This window comes from Urocitellus parryii, chromosome 11 (genome assembly GCF_045843805.1).
Source record: "Urocitellus parryii isolate mUroPar1 chromosome 11, mUroPar1.hap1, whole genome shotgun sequence".
In the NCBI taxonomy this organism is placed as follows: domain Eukaryota; kingdom Metazoa; phylum Chordata; class Mammalia; order Rodentia; family Sciuridae; genus Urocitellus; species Urocitellus parryii.
The window spans coordinates 3,967,678-3,993,850 of NC_135541.1; the positions used below are offsets into that span (position 1 = coordinate 3,967,678).

The window sequence follows — 26,173 nt, forward strand, 5'->3', positions numbered from 1 at the left end:
TTAGGACTAGAGTCCACAGAGCTCACCAACAATCAGGGTGAGGCACTACAGATTCCTTCCAGGCTCAGCTGTGCTGTAGCAGACAGGTGGCCAGGGCCTGATCCTGTGGGATATATGAAGATGTCGAGGCATTGGCCAACCACAGATACTGGAAACTGGGTAAGTGTGACAATATATGGGAAATAGAAGTAGACTCATTCTGCAGCAGGACCTAACAGTGCTCTGGGCACTGTTGCCAGGTGTCCTTGTCACAGGCTGAATGATGTAAACCAGGAGCTGGCATTGTATCTGTGAAGGACCTTAGTACATATTTTGGTGTTGTGGGCCATGTGGTCTCTGCCTGCCACTGTTCAGCTCCTCTGTTGTCCATGGGAAAGAGGATAAAAGCAAATGACTAGGTGTGGCTGGACACCATACTTTAAACCAGTAAAGCTTGTTGGTAAACCCTGAATCCAAACTACATAAAATTCCTTCCTCTCTCCCTCCCTTTTGTGCAGGGGACTGAACTCAGGGCCCTGAGCAAGCTTAGCAAGCACTCTACCACTGAGATATAGTCCCAGTCCTTGAATTGCTTGTGATTTTCTTTTGATGTTTTCCTGTTTCTTAACTTGAAGCCTGTGTAAGAGCAGGCAAGAGCTTCAGTGTGGCACCCTGACAGAAATCTATCCGTCTTTACTGTTTGTAATGCTTTGTTTTTTTTGATGAACTATTCAGGTAGTGATGAGATTGAACGTAGTGTATGTTTTATTAAATAAAAAAATTAGGGCTGGGGATGTGGCTCAAGTGGTAGCGCGCTCGCCTGGCATGCGTGTGGCCCGGGTTCGATCCTCAGCACCACATACCAACAAAGATGTTGTGTCCGCCGAAAACTAAAAAATAAATATTAAAAATTCTCTCTCTCCTCTCTCTCACTCTCTCTTAAAAAAAAAAATTAAATACCACATTTCTGTTTTCCCTGAAAGTTGAACTTGTATAAAATATTTTCCATATTGACCGTCCAAAGTGCTAACTTTGAACACAGGAGAATTAAGTTTTGGCTTTGCCAACAAAGGGCCAGCACCACATACTATTTTTTTTTTTTTTTAAGTTGTAGATGGACACCATACCTTTATTTATTTATCTTGCCTCACACATTTGAGGAAGTAGTCTACTACTGAGTTCCAGCCCCAGTCAGGGGAAAAAATGTTTGCGTGTGTGGTACTGCGGATTCCTTACCACTGAGCTATACTTTAAGCCCTTTTGATTTTGAGATAGGGTCTTGCTAAGTGGTCTAAGCTGGCCTCAGATGTGTGAGCCTCCGGAGTCACTGGGGTTATGGGTGTGCACCACTGCTCCTAGTTGTACCCCAAAGTTTGTAATGCAGAAGTGAAAAGCAAAAGCTGCTTCTGGGATGGTCCCAAGTGGGACTTCACAAGCCACAGTGCTAGTCTCCCGTCAGTGCACAGACTCCAAGCAGGAACTCGGTCAACCCTGATAACCACTTCATTTCTGAGGGTGAAATACCTGACACCACACATGCTTCTGTGAACGTGGGGAAGAGGGTCCACACTGAATGTGAAACTGTTTCTGTGGGAGTAAAGGGCAAGGGAGGAAGCAGGGAGAGCAGGCAGGGAAGGACGTGACTCAATCCTTCAGCTCAAGACAGCAGCACTGGGGAAACCAGTGACCTACGTGTGCATTTCCTAACTGGCCACCTCCTTCAACTCATGAGACCCAGCAATTTTCATTTGATTCTTTGGAGAAAGGCAATCATGTTGTATGCATTATTTCAATTTTTTTTTTTTTTTTTTTGGTCCCAGGGATTGAACCCAGGGGTGCTTAACCACTGGGCCACATCCCCAGCCCTTTTTATATTTAGAGACAGACTCTTGCTGAGTTGCTTAGGGCCTTGCTAAGTTGCGGAGGCTGCTTTGAACTCACAATCCTCCAGCCTTAGGCTCCTGAGCTGCTTGGATTTCGGTGTGTGCCACTACGCCCAGCGAATTATTTCAATATTTCTCTTACTATGTACCTAAGTGTATTGGCTAAAGTAATTTTATTTCCTTTCCCAAACAAAATGTAAACATTAACTATCTGTGTTAATACTATGTGGACAATCAACTGATTTACCAGGGGATGGCATAGGTGTTAGAAGTTGAAAAATATTGTCCAGTCATCACTTTTTCAACTTCTCTGCTTGTTCCTTGCAAATGGCCACAATAACTGAAAACCTCCACAAGCCAGTGACTTTCAACTAGACACCTCTGGTGCTGAGCCAAGCCTATGGAAAGCAACTAAGCCAGAACAGTACCAGTGAGCCAGAGAGAATGTAAGGCTCGGGTGCCAACTTGCTTGATGAAATTAACTGTCCTGAAGATGACCCATCAAGTCATTTTGAGTTGACAAGAACATTTCTTTATTTTAGAGTGGTCTAGATGCCACCTTCTGCTCTTCTTCCTTTTCAGGGAAACAACCTTTAGAAATGGACCGGTCACAGCCTCAGAATAGATGGATTTCTTCCCTTGGTGCCAAGAACAGCTGGACTGCAAACTGTCATTCATTTTCTTTTTAAAAATATTTTTGTAGTTGTTGATAGACCTTTTTTTTTTTTTTAATTCATACGCGGTGCTGAGAATTGAACCCAGTGCCTCACACATGCCAGGCCAGTGGACTACCACTGAGCCCCAGCCCCAGCCCCAGCCCCTGTCATTCATTTTCAGTTGCAAGACAATATACTTTTGTATAATGAAAACTGACAAGTTTGAGAGTAATGAAATCAGATTTGAATTCTGACAGAAAATCAAGAATATAAAGCAAAGATAAACAAATCTAACACTGGTTAAGTCAAATGGGTTAGATTTTTTTCGACCACTTCTAATCGAATATATGTAAGCTCATGTCCTTTTATATCAAACTGTTACTGAATCAAACTTTGCAAAGAAAAAGGATTTACAAAAGAAAGTATTGCTGGGCATGGTGGAATAGGCCTATAATCCCAGCAACTCAGAAGGCTGAGGGAGGAGGATCACAAGTTCAAGGCCAGCCTTAGCAATTTAGTGCAACCCTATGCAACTTAGGGAGACCCTGTCTCAAATAAAAAATTAAAAGGGCTGGGGATGTGGTTCGGTGGTTAAGCCCCTCTGGACTCAATCCAAAATCAACAAAACAAAACCAAAAACCAAAAAAAGGTAACTTCTCCTCCTCTTCTTTTTTTCTCCCAGTGCTGGGGATGGAACCCAGGACCTTATACATGCTAGGTAATTGCTTACCACTGAACTATATCCCCACAGGGTTTTTTTAAAAAATTTGAGGCAGAGCCTCAATAAGTTGCCCAGCTTGGCCTCAAACTTGCAATTCTCCTGCCTCAGCCTCCTGAGAATAGCTGGGGTTACAGGCCTGTGGCATTCTCTTTAAGTAACCTCTGCCATTAGGTCCAAATCACAAACCTTTATCTTGCTTCCCCTTATTTTTCTACAGCAAGGCCTCAAATTTCTGTAAAAGGTACAGTAAATATTTTGGGTATTGTGGGCAACTATTACTGAGACTTCCCAGCTCTACTGTTGTAGCCCAAAACAACTACAGATCAAAGCAATGGACTTGTCCTGCTGTGCTCCAATAATATTTTATTTACAGACACTGAAATATGAGTTTGATATAATTTACATGTCCACAAAATATCCTTCTCCTTTTGATTTTTATAAAAATTCAAAATGTGAAAAACATTCTTTGGTCATGGGCTAATTGTGGCCATGAGCAGCAAGCGGTCAGTTTGTTGACACTTAGAGAGAGCACCTAATTCTACCCTCAGTGTATGGAAACAACAGCCCTTCACCAAAAGGATGATGCCTCTGGAAGGTTACCAGAGGCACACCTGGCAGCTGCAGACACTTGACTGCAACCTTTGTGCCTCTGGAACTAAAGGATCCCACCTGCAGTGTGGAGTTCTGTCTTCTGTATCAGTGCTACTCGACCACAGGGCCTGTCAGTTTGTGGTTGCACGTCTTCAACACAAGTCATCAAAAAATCCCCAAACAAACAAACAAACAAAACAAACATGATCTAGTTTCTCAATTTCTGAGCTACACAATAAAAAACAAGTTGACAAGATTCACAGGTCCGAGGAGCAGCTGAAGAATCTACAGGAGGTGTCTCAGCCGGCCAGCTACAAGCCCACAACTGCCACCTTCATGGCCCACAGGTGCTCCACTCACAAGCTAGTCCTTTATCTTAAAGGGTAGAGAACAATAAGCACCTTTTTAAACCCTCCCCGCCCCCACCACTGCACTGATTCAGCCACAATCTGAATCTCCTGCTTAAGCCAGGGCCTGAGAATCTGCATTTTCATAAAAATAATATTATGATATAGTCGAGTTCACTAACTGGCTTTTGGTAGCATAAACTAGTTGATGTTCTCTCTCTCTCTCTCTCTCTCTCTCTAGTTGTAGATGAACACAATACCTTTATTTTTTTATTTTGAAGTGGTGCTGGGGATGGAACCCAGTGCCTCACGAGTGAGGCAAGCGCTCTCTCACTGAGCCACAACCCCAGCCCCTGATATTCTTTTTTTTAACTGAAATTTTTACAGAAATTAAAAATTAGAAGTTCATATGCAGTTATGTAAGAATAAGAAGCAGCAGCTTGGGAAGCTGAGACAGAGGGACCTCGAGTTCAAAGCCAGCCTCAGCAACAATGAGGTGCTAAGCAAGGTGAGGCACTAAGCCACTCAGTGAGACCCTGACTCTAAATAAAATACAAAACAGGGCTGGGGGTGTGGCTTGGTGGTTGAGTGCCCAAGTTCAATTCCTGGTACTCACCTCTCTCCACAGAAAAAAATAAATAAAAGAGGCTAGAGATCCTGTCTCAAAATAAAAAGGGCTAGGACTGGGTATGGTGGTGCATGTCTGTAATTCCAGCAGCTTCGGAGGCTGAGATAGGAGGATTGCGGGTTCACAGCCAGCCTCAGCAAAGGCGAGGTGCTAAACGACTCAGTGAGACCCTGTCTCTAAATAAAATACAAAATAGGGCTGGGGATGTGGCTTAGTGGTCGAGTGTCCCCTGAATTCAACCCTTGGTACAAAAAAAAAAAAAAAAAAAAAAAAAGGACATAGATCAGTGGTTAAGTGTCCCTGGGTTCAATCCCCAGGCCCTATTCTCAAAAAGGAAGGAAGAAAAAAAAAAGGCAATAGAAATTAAACATGAGTGGAGACATGATACCTGCTGGCCTGCTGAGGCTGAGGAGAGCTAGCTCTGGCAGTGAGTATGGAGATGCATCTGTGACTGAAGTTGATCAAAGGGACCAAAGGACAACCACTAGTACCATACCACAGATGAAATAGGGCTGGGAAATACAGGTGTGCTGTCTGAGCATCCAGACAGCCTCCATAATGTAATCCAACCTAAAGGGGCCATAACCAGTTGGGCAAGGACTATGTGCCCTGTTTAGGAAACTGGGCCTTATTTCTCTGGGAAGTTGCCTTAATTACTAAAACTGAAGAAAAAAAAAAAAAAAAAGAACACTATGAACACATGATTCAGAAGTGCAGAATAAACGTCAGAAGAGAAGAACTCAAAGGATGGGGTAGCCACTGCTAGGAACGACAGACTGGAGGAAGAAAGAGGGTAAGGAACTGGGATTTTTCTGCCTAAGTCTGGTAACTATTTGAAACTTTCCAAGCTATTTACAATATTACTTTGATGAAAAATATTTTCCCCCACACCTTTACAACTTCCAAACTAGAAACTGCTTAAAAATGATTACCATCCCCAAATGGTCTTATATGCATATTTTAGTTTTTATTTAAAAAAAATTTTTTTTAGTGGTAGATGAACACAATGCCTTTATTTTGTTTATTTATTTTTGTGTGGTGCTGAGGACTGAAACCAATGCCTCACATATGCTAGGCAAGTGCTCTACGGCTGAGCCCCAGCCCCAGCCCTATATGCATACTTTAAATTAGTGGACTAAATGTGTCAGTAAGCCTGACACAAGTCAGGCTTGTGTCAGGAGGACCCAACATAACCACAGGACACCCTTTCTGACAAGCAGGGCCAGCAACATGAGAGAGCCCCTCCCAGCTAGCCATCTGTCATCATCAGTAGGCCAACCATGCCCAATGCCAGGGGATCCAGCTCAAATGGCAGTACCAACTACCTTGGCCTGGGGTCGCTCCTGCACTGGCTCTGTGGATGGCCTGTAAATTTTAGTTATTTTTGGGGGATGGGTGTGGGTACTGGGGATTGAACTCAGGAGCACTCAACCAGTGAGCCACATCTCCAGCCCTGTTTTGTATTTTATTTTGATATACAGCATCTTGACGATGCTGAGGCTGGCTTTGAACTCGGGATCCTCCTGCCTCAGCCTCCCAAATTGCTGGGATTTCAAGCGTGAGCCACCATGTCCGGCTAATTATTACCTTAATTACATAGCCATCCTCCCGATGTCATCTTCTGGAAGACAGAGGTCCTCACCACATAGTGTTTTAAGATGAGACAGTGCGACAAAAGCTTTGTTTCCATAAGTCTACAGCAGCCTCATTAGCTCAACGTTCCTGATACTGAGCTCAAACCATTTCCTGAAACATTCAGTCAGTGCTACTGGTTCTGGTCTCTTGGTCTCTCTCTCTCTCTCTCTTTGGCACTGGGGATCAAACTCGGGGGCACTTTTACCACTGAGCTACATTCCCAGCCCTCTTTTTATTTTTTGAGACAGGGCCTTGCTAAGTTGCTGAGGCTGACCTTGAACTTGCGGTCCTCCTGTCTCAGTCTCCTGAGTCGCTGGGATCACAGGTGGGGCCACCATGCCTGGCTGGTTCTGGTCTCTTGGGTCATCATATATTAAGCCTGGTCCCTGCTTCACTGCAGAGTGAGGGGAAACATACCTCTTAGACTTCAACCCTACAAATCCCCCATTATTGTTCTAGACAAATCTTGGACACACCAGATTCACTTCCCCTCCACTGGAAAGTTCTTCCCCAGGTACCTTCATCTCATCTTTGTCCTAGCATCACTTTCTTGGTGATGCTTACACCCTCTTTGAGCCTGCTGACCTCCCCCTTACCTTGCTCCAGTTGCCCCATGGCATCAGGATGTGACTTATGCACCGTGCACTGTGCATAACCTGTCCCCCAGGTAGAATGCTACTCCATGACAGCTGGACTTCATCTATTTTAGTCTCTACTGAATGTATTGCTTTGTTTGTCATAATGCTGGGGATGCAACCCAGGCCTTACATGTGCTAGGCAAGTGCTACCACTGAGCTACACAGCCCTGATGTCTACTCCTTGAATGACGCTCTGTAGGGTACTGGCATCCAATTCAAATTACTTTGTGAAAAATCAACCCTCTTTACCCTGCACCCCACAAAAGATGCTAATTGGCTGCTAATATTCAGCCAATGAGTCAATTAAAGGCTACCATTTCCTCCTTCCCTCCTCTTCTAAGCTAGCCTGTTGTTGCTGTTGGTAGTTTTTGTTTTGTGCTTAGCCCTTTCATCCTTGTTTGCTGGGCTGGTAGGTACTTGCTGCTGTCCTCTGGCCTGGGTCATCTATGGGTGTGAAGCATCTTCACTACATCCAACAGGGAATGGAGCTGAGCCCCAGCCCCACAGGGAATGGACCCTTGGCTACAGAGAGGAAATGCGGCACTTTTTTAAAAACAACTTTTTAAATGTTTAGTTGACAATGAAAACTGCACACATTCAAGGTGTACAATGTGATGATCTGATGAACATGTGCATTTTTCAATTCTCACAAACTAATCAATGCATCTATCACCATCTGCACTCAATTATTTTCATTTTCACGGTTTTATCTGATCATTAGGATGAAACAAGGAATTTCTGTCAAATGCAATCTCAACAGTAACTCTTTACTAACTGCAAATTCCCCCAGAAGAGACAACAAGAGGCAATGTGAAATTTGCCCGTTTTATCATTGACAAACCCAGATGGCTCCCATAGTCATTGACTCTCAAGCATTTTATCTGTGATCAGAGAAAGAACCTGTACTTGCTAATTTCATGGGGGATAAAACTCAAAACCTCGGGGCTGGGGATGTGGCTCAAGCGGTAGCACGCTCGCCTGGCATGTGTGCGGTCCGGGTTCGATCCTCAGTACCACATACAAACAAAGATGTTGTGTCTGCCAAAAACTAAAAAATAAATATTAAAACAAAAACAAAAACAAAAACTCAAAACCTACTAGGGTTTCAAGAACTAGTCTGGCCCAATTACCACCAGCCCCCACCAACTGTCTTTACCTCTGATACAAGATTATGCACCTACCGGGGACAATGGCCCTCCAGGTAGCACTGATTTAGCAACAGCTCTTTGCCTTTGAACCCCACTGTGCTCTCCAGAGTCTCAGCTCTACATTGGAGCCATTTCCAGCACTGCCTAATCATTCTCTTTCCACAACTCTCAATTTCAGCAGCAGCCCATTTCTGCACATGGTAAATGAGTCCTTCTTGCTACTGAGCACAACAAACATGGGCTCAACAGGCTTTTCCTGTACTATTATCCTGCAGCCAAGTAGAATCAGCTTTATGACATCAAAGCCATCTCCACAGAGCAGACTTAAGTCACGACCACAGGCTCCCTCTGACAGTTATAATCACAGGCCAAAAAAAAAAAAAAAAAGCTTGAGTAACGTACTTATATATCTTTATAAAAACATTTTGAGATTTAAGATATTTAAGCCTTCTTTGATATAATATTAAGCTTTTTCTGATAAAGCTGAACTATGTTTCTAAGCTATTACATGAACCACTCTCATAACGGAGCCTTCTTAAAACCAGAAAGGAGATCTTGCCAAGTTTATATCAACCTTCGAGAAAGAATGGAATAGACCAGGAAATGATGTAACAACCTCCATGAAATATTTTTTTTAAAAGAGTAAAGAATAAAGGCATATATACCCTTGGAAACAGATAGTCAGGTCCCCAGGCACTCCAAGCTGAGTCCTTGGAGGCACGTGGAACCCCAAAAGGTTCAGTAGCAAAAGTCAGACAAGCTGCCTGTGATCCAACTGTCTTCTGAAGATGCCTGAAGTAGCCACTGTCCACAGAGCAAGAAGACTTATGGGTAGTGAGAGAAGAAAGGAATTCAACTAACTATCCAGTGTGAGGTGACCCTGTCCTATTATCTTAGCCTCTAAAAGGCAAGATGTGGGTGGAGTATACAAATAAAATAGAAGCCCCCAGATGGAGAGAGATCGGTCCAATCTGATTCCACAGCCACACCCATCCTCCTGGATGAACCCAGGGCCTCCCCACCCTGGCTTTCTGTGCAGGGCCCCAGAGAATACCTGAGCTGGGCGTTTTCCAGCAGTAAGTGCAGTCAGAGGACTTTTTCCAAAGGGCAAAGTGAAAGCCCAAACAGAGGTAGTGAGAACTAGGGGCTGTGGGGTCCAAGGACTTGAGCTTACATGATGGCTCTCACGGCAAACCTCACCAAGGGATAAACTGGGCTGAGGCCAGAGAAGGCACCTAATCAGCACGGATTGAAAGGTGGAGTCCAAATCTGGATCCTGGGTTCTTGTGTCCAAGCCTAAGGCTCTTCCATGCTGTCTCTAGCATGTGCTTGTGTGTGTGGTGGGGGGCGTGTGTGCCACCATCGGATGGAGAGGTGTGTGCTGGAGGCTGGCACATGACCTTCTCCTTCTGCACCCTACAGCACTTTTCACACTGCAAACAGCGAGGGCCTGTCCACAGGAGGAGGCTGAGGGTGATGTTAGGAGCCATCTCAAGTCCAGCCCCAGCTTCCAGGGGGCAAAAACTGGCCGACTGAGCCATGTGAAACACCAAAACAAAATTAGGGGGTAAGGGTGTGGCTCAGTGGTAGAAGAAAAAAGGAAGAGCTATATGGCTAAAATAAAATTAGGCTCCAAACCTCACCTTGGTACCAGTGTCACTTGTATTTACAAATGAGGGTTATCTTTTTCTCATAACATCAACTTCATATTTACTCAATCTTTCAACTTGGAGCGGCAGGCATGACGGATGTCCTAATTTTACCCACAAGAAAACTAAACACAGGCCAAAGAGTATGCTGGGTCCTGCTTTTTTGCATCAGTCATTTCTCACCTCCCTATTTCCACTTGGACTTTTTGCTCTGTACACCCATCCTGAGGCAAAATCCTAATGACTCCCACTGATGAAGACAGACACACCCTCCCAAGAGTCAGATGCAAGATCACACATGGCATCCAGCCTGCCACTCCCCTACAGGCTGGAGTTCACTGAGGGGTCCAGTGGACAGGTGGATTCCTACGATTATCAAGTGTGGACCTGTTTTTTTTTTTTTTTTTAATAGAGGACACAACATCTTTGTTTCTATGTGGTGCTGAGGATCGAACCCGGGCTGCATGCATACCAGCCGAGCGCGCTACTGCTTGAGCCACATCCCCAGTCCAAGTGTGGACCTGTTAAGAGAAGAAAACCCTTTTCTTCTCAGAAGGAGATGTTCCAAATCTTTCTGCTCATCTTGAAAAGAAAAACAAAAAAACAACAAACCAAAAAAACACTTTGGAAATGGAACAAAAGATCTAACTCCAATCCTCTCCACAAAATGCCTCAGAGCCAACATCTGGTTATCACTATTTCTGGTTAGAAAATGTTTTATTTATTTCAAAGCAGTTTATGGAAGTAGCAAAGTAGTGGAAATTTTAAAATAACTTGCATGCCTGCAGGAAATGGTCCCAGCTGCGCTCTCACTCCACAGAAACAGGGCCCCCAGGCACATGTGCACAGAGTCCCAGTACACAACCACCACGCACAACCAGGCACTCCCAGATGGCTTCTGTGTTCGCAGGAACACAGCTCGGGACCCTCTCTTCCCTGTTATTGCTCAGACTGCAGCACAAATGCAGCCAGGTCAGTAAAGCCACCAGGGCAACTTTCTGCCCGCCTTATCCCAGCTGCCAACATTGGTATTTTAAGCCAGACACCCCTAGAATACTGGTCTGGGCCCACCTGGGGATCACAGCAGGGAACTGCTGGAACAGCTGGGACACCTCAGAGACTTCTGAGTCTCCCATTGCCTCAAGTTCCCTGGCTCAGTTCAGCTGGGGTTCACCTCCTACCTCCTTCTGATTAAGAGATAGCTCCACACAATTAAAGCTGTTACCTGCTATGAGTTAAGTGTGTGTGGACATTTACAAATACCATTAGCCATCTGTATCCACGGCCATGCATCCATGGATTGAAAATGTTCAGGAAAGAAAATTCCCACTGGTACTAAACAAAGGCCTTCTTCTTGTCATTACTCCTTAAACAATACAGCATAACAACCATCTCTACAGCATTTACACTGTGTCATTGTAAGTAATCTAGAAGCGATTTTAGACACACAGGAGGAGGTGTGCAGGTTATATGCAAACACCATGCTATTTTATACAAGAAACTCGAGCACATCTGGAATTTGACATCTTTGAGATGTTCTGAAACCAACCTTTCTAGGATCCTGCAGGATAACTAAAATATATACACTGGGGAATGTAGGGTTCAAACATACAGCCCTGTTCTGAAAATAAGGTCTTTTACTAGAACGAATTTAATCAGAGGTTCACTTTACTCTCTGCTTTCCAGTCTAAGGTGTCATTGTTTCTTTTTTAGAAGATTTAAAGAAAAATAATTGTTTGTTAAATACTTTATTTGGCTTAATTTCTCCTTCCTACATGCAATTGAGTTGACAGATTATGGGAGTCCTGGAGAAAAAAAGCCGGGAGAAGGCTACTAGCCCTCATCACAGGCTTTCTGCATGGCCATGATGGCCACAGGGAGGGGCCTGGCTGCCAAGTCCTCTGACCACACAGTTGGACAGTACACCAGGCCACAATCCCGTCACTCAGCACAGCTGCCATCCCACACTCTCAGGACAACCTCCCTAAGAAATGTAAAGAAAAGAACATGGTACTTGGACTGAAGAGTAACTCTGCCTCTGTAGTGCTCTTTGGGGACTTACGCTGCAGAGACAGTCTGGTGACTTGTAAAGAAAAGAACATGGTACTTGGACTGAAGAGTAACTCTGCCTCTGTAGTGCTCTTTGGTCACTTATGCTGCAGAGACAGTCTGGTGACTTGTGTTCATGGCTCCCACGTCCTGGGGTGAGGAAAGCAGAGACCCCTGCTTATTGGAATCTGGGAACGCCCCACATCCTCTGCATCATTTGGCCATCCCTGTCCTGTCAGCCTCATGTTTGAGCGGTTAGGTGCCTGTCCCTTCCTGACACTGTCTTGTGCTGATTTTTAATGCCAAGGAGTTGGGCAGCACTGCTGCAAGAGAACCAGCCTGAGTTTCTGCTTGGGGATCCTGGCTTCTGGGGGAACTGGGGGTTGGTTCTGTCTTCCCTCCATCTGGCTGGAAACTCTTGCTCCAGGTCAGCAGTGGCTACCAGAGCCACCTTCCGGAAGAACCCACTGTGAGGCAAGTGTTTTGTCCCACCCCGTTGGTGCACGGTTACCATAAAAGCCTACCCGCCCCTCAGTCTTTGAAGCTTCCCTGTCCCACCACTGGCAGGGCTACCTTGGGGTTGGTTCGCTGCTGCAGCCTCCTCTCCTCCCGCTCTTGCTGTAGTCGCTCAAACTCTTCTCTAATTTCCGCTGGAGTTCTCCTCCGCTCCACAACCTGTGGTCAAAGCAAGGCAGCCAGCTGAGAACTAGGTCGCGAGGAAAATAGGCAAAGAATTTCTGAATGACTTCATTTTGGCATGTACAGGCTGCTGGGGAGCCTACCATGCTCACCCCTGGGACCTTGAGATGTCAGGGGAGCTGTGACGAGCTCTCCACCATGGACCCCAGAGGACAGAGAGTGCTGCCACCCTCCCAGGACTGTAGTGTGTGACTTCCCTCAACTCTCCACAGTCTGACATTCTTTTTTATTATTATTTTTATTTGTTCTACTTAGTTGTACAAGACAGCAGAATGCATTTCAATTCATCATTCACAAATGGATCACAACATTTCAATTCTCTGGTTGTACACAGTGTAGAGACGCAACATTCGTGAAATCCTACACATACCTAGGGTAATGATGTCCATCTCGTTCCACCATCTTTCCTACCTCCATAACCCCTTCTCACCCTCCCCTTTGCCCAATCCAAAGTTCCTCCATTCTTCCCATGCCCCATCAACCCCTGCAATCATAGATCAGCATCCACTAATCAGAAAACATTCAGCCTTTAGTTTTTTGGGTTTGGCTTACTTCACTTAGCATAATATTCTCCAACTCCATCCATTTACCTGCAAATGCCATAACTGTTCCCTTTTAATGCTGAGTAATATTCCATTGTTTACATATACCACAGTTTCTTTATCCATTCATCTATTTATGGGCATCTAGGTTGGTTCCATAGTTTAGTTATTGTGAATTCAGCTCTATAAACATTGGAGTGGCTAGGTCACTTCAGCATGCTGATTTTAAGTCCTCTGGGTATAAACTGAGGAGTTGGATACCTGGGCCAAATGGTGGTTCCATTCCAAGTTTTCTGAGGAATCTCCACACTCCTTTCCAAAGTGATTACACCAGTCTGCAATCCCACCAGCAGTGTATGGTGCACCTTTCCCCCACATCCTCTCCAACACTCATTACTGTTTGTATTTTTGATAACTGCCATTCTGCAGTCTGACATTCTTTACTTTAAGCCACCTCTTTGAGGCTGCGTGAATCTTTTTTTTTTTTTTTTTTAAAGAGAGAGTGAGAGAGGGGAGAGAGAGAGAGAATTTTTAATATTTATTTTTTAGTTCTCGGCGGACACAACATCTTTGTTGGAATGTGGTGCTGAGGATCGAACCCGGGCCGCACGCATGCCAGGCGAGCGCGCTACCGCTTGAGCCACATCCCCAGCCCGAGGCTGTGTGAATCTTACAAAGAAAATCTCACAGTTTAAATTTTCTAATTGAGTCCCTGGTTATAAATTCTGGGTATGAACTCAGACATGACTCTGGCTGGTCACTACACTCCTTATGGGCTGATAGGACCAGAGGATCTCAAGCTATGAGGGTCGGGTGTTCTAGACTTCTGGGACCCTTTGCATGGAACATCCCATGACATTCTAGTCTTAGCTCAAGATGAGATTTCAGAGAGGTGACTGTGGGGAGAAACACAGGAGGACATGGCCAGAGGGTCTCCGGTGCCTCTTCTGAAAAAGGAAACTGCACCATGTGACAGCTCGGGGTCCCACTTATGACTGCACAGTCCTAAGCACTGCAAGAAACGGTTTGCTGGGAGAAGGACAGAAAAGAGGTTGCTCTTTTTCAGTTGTGGACAAGGGAGCACATCCAAGTGAATATTCCATGTTGGTGGAAGAAATACAGAGAGTCTGCAGGTGTAGCTGACAGAGTATCTAAAGTGGTAGGTGACAGGAGAAAACGTACCCAGGGAGCTCCGAGTTTGAAACACATTTTTAAAAAATATATGCCCATGGGGGCTGGGACTGTAGCTCAGTGGCAGAGTGCTTGCCTAGCATGCGTGAGACACTGGGTGCGATCCTCACTCAGCACCACAAAATAAATAAATGAATACATACATACAGAAAATAATGGTATTGTGTCCATCTGTGACTAAAAATATATTTTAAAATTATTCTTATAGCAAAAAACCAATAGTACAGAGTATATAAAAAAGTCACGTTTCTCTTCTCTTTCTTTTTACCACCCCGCCTTAGTACTGGGGACTGAGTCCAGGGGCACTCTACTACTGAGCTACATCCCCCGTCCTTGTAATTTTTATTCTGAGACAGAGTCTTGCTAAATTGCCAACTTGTGATCCTCCTGCCTCAGTCGCCTGACTTGCTGGGATTACAGGTGTGAATCACTACACCCAGCACACATTCCCTCTTATCGTAGGTAACCTACACACACAAACAAACTTTTTTTGGTAGTGCTAGGAATTGACCCAAAGCCTTGTAAATGTTAGGCAAATGCTCTACTACTGAACATCCCTAATCCAATCATATGTTAATATTCAATTATTTATGTCTCTTCCTAAAAATCTTTACATATGTATATGTTTGCATTTATGTATATATGAACATTTTTAACATAAATGTGACCATATTATAAGCTTTGTTCCACTTGATGGAGAAAATAAACACAGACACTAGCTTATCCAAAAAGGCTGAGATATTTGTCCACCTCTACTTTTAGAAAGTGAACAGAAAAATAAACAAACAAACAAATAAATAAATAAGGAAAACCAGCCCACTGGTATATTCCTGTAATCTCAGCTACTTGGGAGGCTGAGACTGAAGATTGCAAATTTGAGGCCAGTCTCATCAAAATAAAATATAAATAAATAAATAAACAAATAAACAAATAAATAAAAAGGGTCAAGGGAAAAAAGCAGCGGCAGTGCTTGCCTGGCATTGTGCAAAGCTCTGGGTTCAATTCCTAGCACATTTGGTGATGGGGTAACATTCTTTTCCCCTCAAATAACTCAATATTATAAATCAATTGCTAAAAAGGAAGAGGTGATTCTTTTTTCTTTTTTTGGTACCAGGGGCACTCGACTCCTGAGCTACATCCCCAGCCCCTTTTGTATTTTATTTGGAGACAGAGTCTCACTAAGTTGCTTAGCACTTCGCCCTTGCTGAAGCTGGCTTTGAACTAGTGATCCTCCTGCCTCAGCCTCTTGAGCTGCTGGGATTACAGGAGTGTGCTATCACAGCTGGCAGAGGTAATTCTTTTTTAAGGAAGCTTTAAAATAAAAAAAAAGATTAGCTAGGCACGGTGGTGCATTGTCTGTAATCCCAGAGGCTCTGGAGCTCAGGCAGGAGGATTATGAGTTCAAAGCCAACCTCAGCAATTTATCAAGGTGCTAAGCAACTAAGTGAGACCTTGTCTCTAGATAAAATACAAAAAAGGGCTGGGGATGTGCCTCAGTGATGAGTGCCCCTGAGTTCAATCCCTGGTTCAAAAAAAAGATTATTAAAATCACCCAAGAAAAATAGAAAGACCTAAATGGCACGACAGAGATTGCTTTGGGACCTCAGGAAACATACTTGGTTTTACTAAATGGACAGGACAGGTCCCTCGCCTGAGTTTGCCAACACCAAGGGCCCATGAGCCTATCAGTGGATACCCAAAGCCACCACCTTGGCCGGAATGAAAGCCAGGCACAATCTACAATTTCCATTACCTTCTAACTTGTCAGTCTCTCCCTTCATTGAGTGAAGGAAGGAAAAAAAAAAAAAAAAGCTTCAGGGAAACTATGTAGTCAATTGTTACATTTATCTTTGAAGAACCATAAAAAATGATTCAAAATACTTTAAATGTTGTTTATGAGGTTAAGTGGGCTATGGCTGCAAACACAATTTATCTGGCCCCTGCCAATGACTTAAGAAACACATCACGGGGAACAAGAGGGTCTGGGTGTGAAGCCAGGAGGTCTGGAAGGGAGGTGGCTCCTCCACATGGCCCAGGGAATCAATACGGTCCCAACTTGGACCAAAGGTTCCATAACTGTTCCATTCAACAGGGCCTGGTTTTAAAAACAGGTTAAACAAAAGTTTTTTTTTTTTTTTTTTTTTTTTTAGTTGTAGATGGACACACAATACTTTATTTGTTTATTTTTATGTGGTGCTGAGGATCGAACCCAGTGCCTCATGTATACAAGGCAAGCGCTCTACCACTTAGTCCCAGCCCAAGCAAGTTTGCTTAGCCATAATTTTAACCAGCAACTTTAACAGACCCCATCAATGTGTGCATACACCATTTTTTAAAAAAATAAACCAATGTGCAAGTTTCTAATAATTTAAATCTGTTCATATCCTGCAGGAAATCAAAATATTAGACATGCCAGGCTCCATAGAGGTCACAGCAAGAAAAGATATGTTTTCAGGAATTCTAGCTATTTACTCTTTGCAGATGGAATTAATAGCTGCAAATTACTTCCTGTCGTACACTGTGATAAGCTACAGAAAAAAATGATCCAAAAAATGCCAGATTTGGCTCAGCCCCCTGAGTAGCCTATATTACGGGCACCTGCCACTGAACTTGGCTTCTAGTCATATTTTGAATAATTCTGCAAATAGTTGGTGCATAATCAGAGCTAACTGCCAGGTCAAAACGGCTGGTCCCTCCAGAGAGTGGAGGACACTTTGCTAAGCAAGCATCTCACTCTTGGCTCCCACAGGCCTTTGCCATCCAGGATGCTTCACATCCTTCTGTGAACAGAGGACATGATGTTGGAGAGTAGATGGGGACTAAGATGGCCATGGGCCACTCTTCCCCACTGTGGCAGTCCTTAGAAGCATCCAGGAATACAGCACCCTATACAGTATTGCAGCTGGTAAAGATCACATATTCTCTGCTTCTCATGAACAGAGAGCATCACATGCAGCCCAAGAATCTACACAAGTGTGTTGTTCACCTGAACCACTTGCCACAGGTCTATCCCTAGACTAGCCAGGAAGCCTCACCTTATGGTGAGAGGAATACAGACATTTTGGAGGGGAGATGGCAAATGGAAAGAGAACAGAAACCTAGCCTCCATCTGACACAACTGCTAACCTCCTGGCAACCTGAGGCAAGTCATTCCTCTGTAAGTTTCAGTTTCCTGCTATGACATGAGGACAGTTAAAATACCCAATTCTGGTGCAGTGGCACACGCCTGTAATACCAGAGGCTCAGGAGGCTGAGGCAGGAGGATTGCAAGTTCAAAGCCAGCCTCAGCAACTTAGCAAGGTCCTAAGCAACTCAGTGAGTCCCTGTATCTAAATAAAACACAAAAAAGGACTGGGGATGTGGCTCAGTAGTTAAGTGCCCCTGAGTTCAATCCCTGGTACCAAAACAAAAAACAAAAGAATAAAATTCCCAAGGTGCCATCTGGTTTGAAAATTCTATGATATTAGCCAATTTCTTATTTTGGAATACTTTTAGAAATTTAGAACTTCAAAATAGTTGCAGATAGCTCAGAAAGTTCTAGTATACTCTTTATCCAGCTTCCCTTAATGTTAACATCTTACGTAATCATGAACGTGTGTCAAATCTGAAACCAACATTAGTACATTTCTTTTTCTTTTATTTTGGGTACCAGGAATTGGACTCAGAGGCACTCGACCACTGAGCCACATCCCCAGCCGTATTTTGTATTTTATTTGGAGACAGGGTCTGAGTTGCTTAGCGCCTCACTTTTGCTGAGGCTGGCTTTAAACTTGTGATCCTTCTGCCTCATCTTCCTGAGCCACTGGGATTATAGGCATGAGCCCTCATGCCCAATTCATTATTACATTTCTATTAACTAAACCCAGATTTCTCAGATTTTACTATTTTTTTCACTAACATCCTTTCTTTGTTTTGGGTTCCAATCCAAGATGGGAAAAGTGAAACAGAGATAATACTGTGATTGCAAAATGCAGATAACCCAGGCCAAAGGATCCAACTCTAACTATAAATTTTGTTGTGATTCTGTTGTTGTGGTTTTTTTTTTTTTGGTGCTGAGGATTGAACCTAGAGCCTTGTGCATGTGAGGCAAGCACTCTACCAACTGAGCTATATCCCCAGCCTTAAACGTAAGTTTTGAAAATGACATTTGTAGGTGAGCTGAGTTATGTGTTTTCCATTCCACTTGCCCCTGCTATTAGTCAACATCATCAAAGCACAGTTCAAAGTTAGATTTTCATTGGGCTAAGAAAAGAGCTTAGCTGGTAGAGAGCTTGTCTAGTGTGCACAAGAACTTGGGCTCAATCCCCAGTACCATGAATAAATAAATTGATTTTTGCTATTTTATTTATTTAAACTTATTTTTAGATGTTAGTGAACCTTTGTTTTATTCATTTATTTATATGCAAAGCTGAGAATTGAACCCAGTGCCTCACACATGCTAGGCAAGCGCTCTACCAGTGAGCCTCAACCCCAGTCCTAGATTTTTGCTATTTTAATGAAAAGACAAATTTTGTTTTCAATGTGGACATTTGTACCAACACTGTTAACCAACTCCAAGCACTAACATGGGTGACTTTTCAAGCTGGAAATGATTACATCTCATTGCTTTGGAATCCTGCCAGAGAAGGAGAACGTCTTGAAGGTTAAGGAAAAAAGTAAAAACTTATCTAATGGATATTTCATGGAAGCAAAAGAAGCTCCAATTTCTCCTCCAGCATCCATCATAAAATGGAAGTGGTAGGACTGCTGGGAGCAGACTGCCAGCCCCTCCCTGGGGGTGCTGAGATCTCAGGACACCAGCAGTGCCCTTCACCCTTCACCACCCACAGGTTCCATATTAAACAGGTACAAAGTGGGTACCTCAGTGACTGGTGAAGTCTGATAGCCTAGAATACACAGAGCAGGAAGCGGGTATAGCACCCTGCTGGGGTGACAGCTACCACTGCAGAGGGAGAATCCAGGTTGGGAACAGTTCACCCAGCTGGAGCAAGTCCTTGAGGACTGTGCTGGAGTCCAAGGTCACTGCAAATATCTTGGGTGGCATCTTCATGTATCCTGCCTTGAAAGCATTTTTGTCTTACAGTGAAGGCTTAGTATCACTATGAAAAAAAGCCAATTCTGACCAATGAGAACTTTTTTTACTTGAAGTAGTTTACTAAAGAATACAAGTACAGGGGCTGGAGTTGTGGTTCAGTGGTAGAGCGCTCACCTAGCATGTGCAAGGCCCAGGGTTTGATCCTCAGCACCACATAAAAGTAAATAAAATAAGGTATTGCTTCCAACTACAACTAAAATAAATAAATAAATAAATAAAAGAATACTAGTACAAATCATCCACTCACCACCTGTGATGGCCTCGTTGCTGTGTGTATGGTTTTGCCTCATTTCTAATTGGGGAGATGACACTAGGAAATCATGCAGAAGACTCCAATGCCTCAGGAGACTTGGAATGGTTCTCCTGGGAACTAAAACCCTAGACTCTGAAGTGGGAATATGTAATGGGGGCCTACAGCTCTCACTTCTGCCTTTCAAACTTTCAATCAACTTATGTCTTAAAACATTAAGGAAACTTTAAAGTTGAGAAATTTAATAAATACAACAGGATTCTATGTCATCTTTTGGAATAAAAAAATGCTAAGCTACCAGACTTTACACTGAGTCATGATGCTCTACTGCAGCACAAGGCACCACTTTTTCCATCAAACCAGAGACCACAAACCCACTGCTTTTTGAAGCCAGGCAGGAGAAGCAGAGGAGCGAATGGCCTAATACAATGGCTGACAGGGAGTGGTGGGGCCTGTTGGGGGTGCCTAGCACAGCCCAGTCTAAAGGGCTCAGCTCCTCTCTTCAAGTTGACTGCTGCCTTTCAGGGCAATTTAGATCCAGTATGACTAATCTTTTGGTGCTTCAAGAAGACAGAAAACTGAATTTCCATGCAAAAACTCCCAAAGGGTATCTATCTATCTATCGATCAACTGATTAATCGCTGGGGATGGAACCCAGGGTCCTAATCACGTTAGAGAAGTTCTCTACCTCTGAGCTACATCTCCAGCCCTTTTTATTTTGAGACAGGGTCTACTAGGTTGCTCAAGCTGACCCTTGAACTTGCAATCCTTCTGCCTCAGCCTCCCGAGTAGCTGGAATTACAGGGGTGTGCCTGGGTGCCAAATACCTCTCAAGTTTTAAATGTTAGCAACTACAATTCACTGTACAGGGCAATAAAAACATGGTCACAGGTGGGTTGGGCATGGTGGCATACCCTTGTAAAACCAGAGACTCAGGAGGCTGAGGCAGGAAGATCACAAGACCACAAGTTTGAGGCCATGTGGGAGGCTGCCATACTGTGTGACCAGCATTTTCCTTTCCTGATTGGTGAGGCTTGTTGGTCACTTCACGTGATAAACCTTTAACATTGTTGGCTCTAAAACTGTCTGCTTTCTCCGTGACCCTTCAAAAAATTCCATGGTCCAATAAATTTCTATAGCACACTTTCTCAATCAACCTGGAAATTCTCCTGGAGCAGCCCCAATGTTCTGGGCAACAATTACTGCCCCTGACCAGTGTGGGCAGCTAAACTAGAGGTTGAGTGAATTTCCTAAGGTATCAAATAAAACACAGACACACATTAAATTTACCATTAGTTAAATTTACCTTTAATTCAAGCCCTGGGACAGCTCCTCTGCCCTCAGTCTCAAACTCCCCAAATGGGAGAGCGAGGAATGTCATGAAAGGCAGGCAAGAGAGCTAACATATTCGGGAGTGGTCTTTTATTGGGGGGACTCTGATTCTTAAAAATTTCCATCCAAAACAGATCAAGAGGGGCAGGGTTACAAGTTCAGGTAAGGCAACTCGATCCCTGGGTATGTAGGAAGGCACGGGCACGCATGAAGACACATTTGGCGACATTTTTATGACTCTCAAGATCAGGGCTACCATCTACGGCTACTTTGATGTGGCCAGATCACAGGAAGTGACCCACAGAGCCTCACCAATCAGGAAAGGAAAATGCCGGTCACATGATGTGGCAGCCTCCCACAAGGCCAGCCCCAGCAACTTAGTGTCAAAATCAAATAAAAAGGGCTGAGGACACGGCTCAGAGTTAGAAAGCCCCTGGGTTCAATCCCCAGTACTGGGGAAATGGAAACGGGAATGTTCCTTGCCCATACCCTCAGGCTTGAGAGGTGTCCTGCTAGAATCTGAAGAGACAGGCACACATGCCTGAGGTCAAATACTGGAAGAACTTCAAGGGAAACATTATATGATGATGGGAAAAGGGGGCACAAAACCTCAGAGAAGGTGAATCTGATGTTATTAACTAACAGCTTGCCCAAATTTCTTGGGCATCAGAACCAAATTTCTTTAATTTCTATACATTCCTGCTGCAATTTAGTTTTTTTTTTTTTTTTTTTTTTTTTTTTTTAAAGAGAGAGTGAGAGAGGAGAGAGAGAGAGAGAGAGAGAGAGAGAGAGAGAGAGAGAGAGAGAGAGAGAGAGAGAGAATTTTTTAATATTTATTTTTTAGTTCTCGGCGGACACAACATCTTTGTTGGTATGTGGTGCTGAGGATCGAACCCGGGCCGCACGCATGCCAGGCGAGCGCGCTACCGCTGAGCCACATCTCCAGCCCTAGTTTGTTTTTTTAATATTTATTTTTTAGTTTTAGATAGACACAACATCTTTATTTTGTGAGCCACATCCCCAGCCCTGCAATTTAGTTTTACAATTAGTTTCCATGTCCACTTTTCTTCCTGAGCCCCTCATGCTCCTCTGTTGACAGCAATATGGAAGCACACAGCAAGAAACAGGGGGGCTGCTGGGATTGTGGCTCAGTGGTAGAACACTTGCCTAGCATATGTGAGGCACTAGGTTTGATTCCCGGCACCACATAAAAATAAAAACAAATAAAGGTATTGTGTCCATCTAAAACTAAAAAATAAATAATAATAATAAAAAAGAAACAGAATTGGAAGCGCCTGCATCTCAGGGATCTCCTCCCATACCACAGCTGCCAGGCGACCTGTTTCACAGATAGTCGCTGCACCTTTGGTCTCACGTATCACAGTTGATGACATCATGACATCATCCATCACACCTGAGACAATACTCTCGATTTTTCTGTTCTATGCTCTTCACATGCCTAACTCTCCCAGCAGGGACACTTCCTAAGAGCAGTTACTCATCATGAAGGTGGAGAAAGGCATGGACAGACAATGGAGGGGGAAGGGAATATGTGCAGGCAGACTTGCACCCCCCACCAAGCCACCGTCTTCCAGGGCTCCCCAGCCCCATCCCAGGCTGAACACCTGGGGTGCCATGCATCTCTTCCTTTTCACTTGACAGGTTAGGAAACTACAGACACCCCAGACTGCAGACTTGCCAAAGTTCAGAGAGTTACAGAGTGGCAAAATGAGGTCTAGAATTCCACCTCCGACACTAAAATACAAGATGAGGAAGGGACCTGTGGCACCTCCAATATTCTCAAAGGCCTTATCACAGGTTGTGGGGTGCTGTTTTGTAGTTGTTTCATGACTTTTCTGGGACGCCAGATGTACAGTTTCTCTTACCTCCCATCCTTCCATTTCCAGTCCTCTCTTTCCATATATATCATAGATGGCCCTCGTTTGGGGGTCACTAAGCACTGCAACAAGAAAAATGAAACATGTTTACCAAGTACAAAATTCTCTTTTCAATCCTTTCTGAAAACACTGGCAACAATGTCCTTGGTGCCCCCACCTGGCCACTCTTCCCAGAGACCCGTGTCACTCTCTGGGCCTCTTTTCTCCTATGTGCTTCCTTGCCAACCCAGGCTGTGGTTTGAAGGTGGCTACAAACGAAAGCAGTCCACCTGCCCGGTCCAGGCTTCTCCTCACTGTAGGGACAAACGGCACAAGGTGCACCTGCAGGAAGCCAGGATAAAGGGCTGCTGTTCCTGAAATAATCTGGCCAGTTTCTGTCACAGTATATAAAATATGCTGGTCTGACAGTTGATTGCATTTTCTAAAGAAAAATCTGATTTATAATTTACTCTAAAGAGTGTTAGTATCTCCTGAGACAGTCTACACTTTTTGAGTGTCCCTCTCTTTTTCATCTGGAATTATTTTAAAAGGTACCAATCCCTCTTACTGTTGTTGGTCACACCAGGTAAAGGTAAAGCACATCAGAAAGATTTCTTGGCAAGGATCAGGGGCCCTCAACGGCCAAGAGTAGTCACAGTTTGCCCACCACTCTGCCAAGCTGCTCAGGACCTTTGCATCTTTTCTCCCCTGAGAATTCTCATGTATTTTTAGGCCTAATTAAAAAACAATGTAAATGAGTCCATCCATATTCAAACCTTATGGGGAAGAAAGAAATGCTGACCACTGGAAAACACGGGAGTGAGAATTCTTGAGTTAATCTCTAGGATTTAATAAGAAAACATTTATTCACTATTTTATTTTCATCTCCTTTTAGGCAAAATTTGGGGACCAGGTCTGCTGCTGTGGCATCTTCACAAGCATGGGCGGGTTTTTCTGTTAACCTGGACAACAGTAAAATCAATGCCACCTTCTAGACAACAGAATGCAATAAAAAGACTTTGGGACACAGCCACGTAAATGGTTTAAACAGCATGAAATTTGGTAATGACACAAGACCAAGTGCTCACATCTGTTATTACCAGGACTGATTTTTTTTATTGGTCATTAAAATCTAACTTCCTGATAAAAGGTAAAATAACATATGCTATTATGTCTGCAACAAGAAGTCTTTATTATTGTGTAAAGAAACATATCATCTAATTTTTGGTCTCTCTCTTTTTTAAAACCTTTGTTTTATTTATTTTTATGCAGTGCTAAGGATTGAAACCAGGGCCTCTCGTGAGCTAGGCGAGCATTCTACCGCTGAGCCACAACCTCAGCCCCCAATTTTTGGTCTCTTTGAGTAAGAAGCAAACACCAAGGGGTTCTGGAATGAATAACTTACTTTATTTGGCATATGTCCTCATACATCAAGTGATTTAATTTGTGTGTGTGTGTGTGTGTGTGTGTGTGTGTGTTGCTGGGGCCTTGTACATTCGAGGCAAGCACTCTACCAACTTAGCTATATCCCCAGCCCAATTTGATGTATTTTGGCTTTTATTGTAAAGAATGTGATAAAATGTGGACAGTATACGATTTACCCATTCCAAGTATGATCTTTGGCAGCAGTGAGCACACGTGAGTTGTTAGGCTCTGTCACTGCATCCAGAAGTTTTCATCACCCAAAGAGAAACTCTGAACCCACCAGTGAACTAAATATTTCCTAAGCAAACCTCACAATTCTTCTTCCTGACACCTAAAATTTAGGGATGAAAGCCTGAACCACCCGACTCTCTTTCCTATTTGCCTTCTTAACAACATTTTCTTTCTTTTTTTCAGAACCTTCTTTAAGGGAATGCTGCAGAAGCAATAAAACTGCTTTCAGATAAAAAAAGAGAACAAAGAAAGCTTCCCTGTAATGATGGTGCTTCCCTCCAAAGTTCCCCCTGGAGGCGGCCAGTAAGCATGCACACTGATTCACACCACAGTCGCTGCTGCACCTGGGCTCTCATTTTCTACTCACTGGACACATATCGATTTCCAAAGCAAGATGCAGCTCTCACAAAGGACTCCATCAGTAAGAAGCACTCAACTAACCACTTCTTTTACACACCTCCAAGGACTCTCATTTTCTATCCTCTATAAATCAAGTCTCTTAAAAATCGAGTAACTACTACCAGCGAGCTTCGGGACGCCGAGCCCTGCACTGACCTTCATAAGCCTGGTGAACAAGGTTAAAGAGTCGCTCCGCCTGTGACTTGAGCTCTGGGTCTCTGTGCTTGTCTGGGTGGTAAAGCATACACAGCCTCCGGTAGGCAGCTTTCAGCTCTTCAGAAGAAGCCTGAAGAAAGAGAGATTCCATTAGAGAACAGTTGATGGTACTTAACTTGATGATCAGCACCAACCTTGAACAGGAGCCTGTCAGTCACCTTCCAACCTGTTTGCTCTCCACATACAGGATACAGTGAAGTATGCTTTACTGCCTCAGTAAGCCTCCTCCTTTCAACAGTTAACAAAGTGATCAGGGGCTGGGGATATGGCTCAAGCGGTATCGCGCTTGTCTGGCATGCGCGGGGTGCTGGGTTCGTTCCTCAGCACCACATATAATAAAATAAAGATGTTGTGTCCGCCGAAAACTGAAAAATAAATATCAAAAAATTCTCTCCCTCTATCTCTCTCTTAAAATAAATATTCAAGGAGGTTATCTGTAGCTTTTAAAAATATTAAAACAAAACAAAACAAAGTGATCAATTATGTACATCAATAGCTACTGTGTCTTGCTGGGGAACCTACTACCAGAGGGAAGGAAAGCCCCTGTCCTTACTCTGGCACATGGTGTTTCGAGCTGAGACTAAACGCGACATAAGCCCACTTATCTAGGTTCACAAAGAAGAAAGCCATGTGACCCGAGGTCCGGTGGTGCACACCTGCAATCCCAGTGACTTGTGGAAGGCTGAGGCAGGAGGATGGCAAATTCAAAGCCAGCCTCAGCGACTTAGCAAGATTCTGAGCAGCTTAATGACACCCTGTCTCAAAATACAAAAAGGGGTAGGGATGTGGCTCAGTGCTTAAGCACCCCTGGTTTTAGTCCCTAGTTAAAAAAAAAAAAAAAAAAAAAAAAAAAGCCTTGTGCTATTCATTAGACAGAAATGACACCCACTGAACCAGTCTGACAAAGTCTTAATAAATATTAGTTCTTGAAAACCAAAGATAAGTAATGGTATAAAAACCAACAACACACACTAATTTGCCCTCCAATTTTA

General features: G+C 43.8%; 1 protein-coding gene across 1 annotated transcript in view; it reads right to left on the bottom strand.

Annotated features, from left to right (window-relative positions):
* Positions 1-26,173, bottom strand: part of Dnajc11 (DnaJ heat shock protein family (Hsp40) member C11) — a 62,549-nt gene that overhangs the window by 19,248 nt on the left and 17,128 nt on the right. Inside the window, exons 2-4 of the mRNA XM_077803734.1 lie at positions 25,122-25,251; positions 22,920-22,993; positions 12,498-12,599 (exon numbers count right to left, since the gene is read on the bottom strand). Coding sequence (XP_077659860.1) covers positions 12,498-12,599; positions 22,920-22,993; positions 25,122-25,251 — 306 coding nt within the window. The remainder of the gene's footprint in view (positions 1-12,497; positions 12,600-22,919; positions 22,994-25,121; positions 25,252-26,173) is intronic.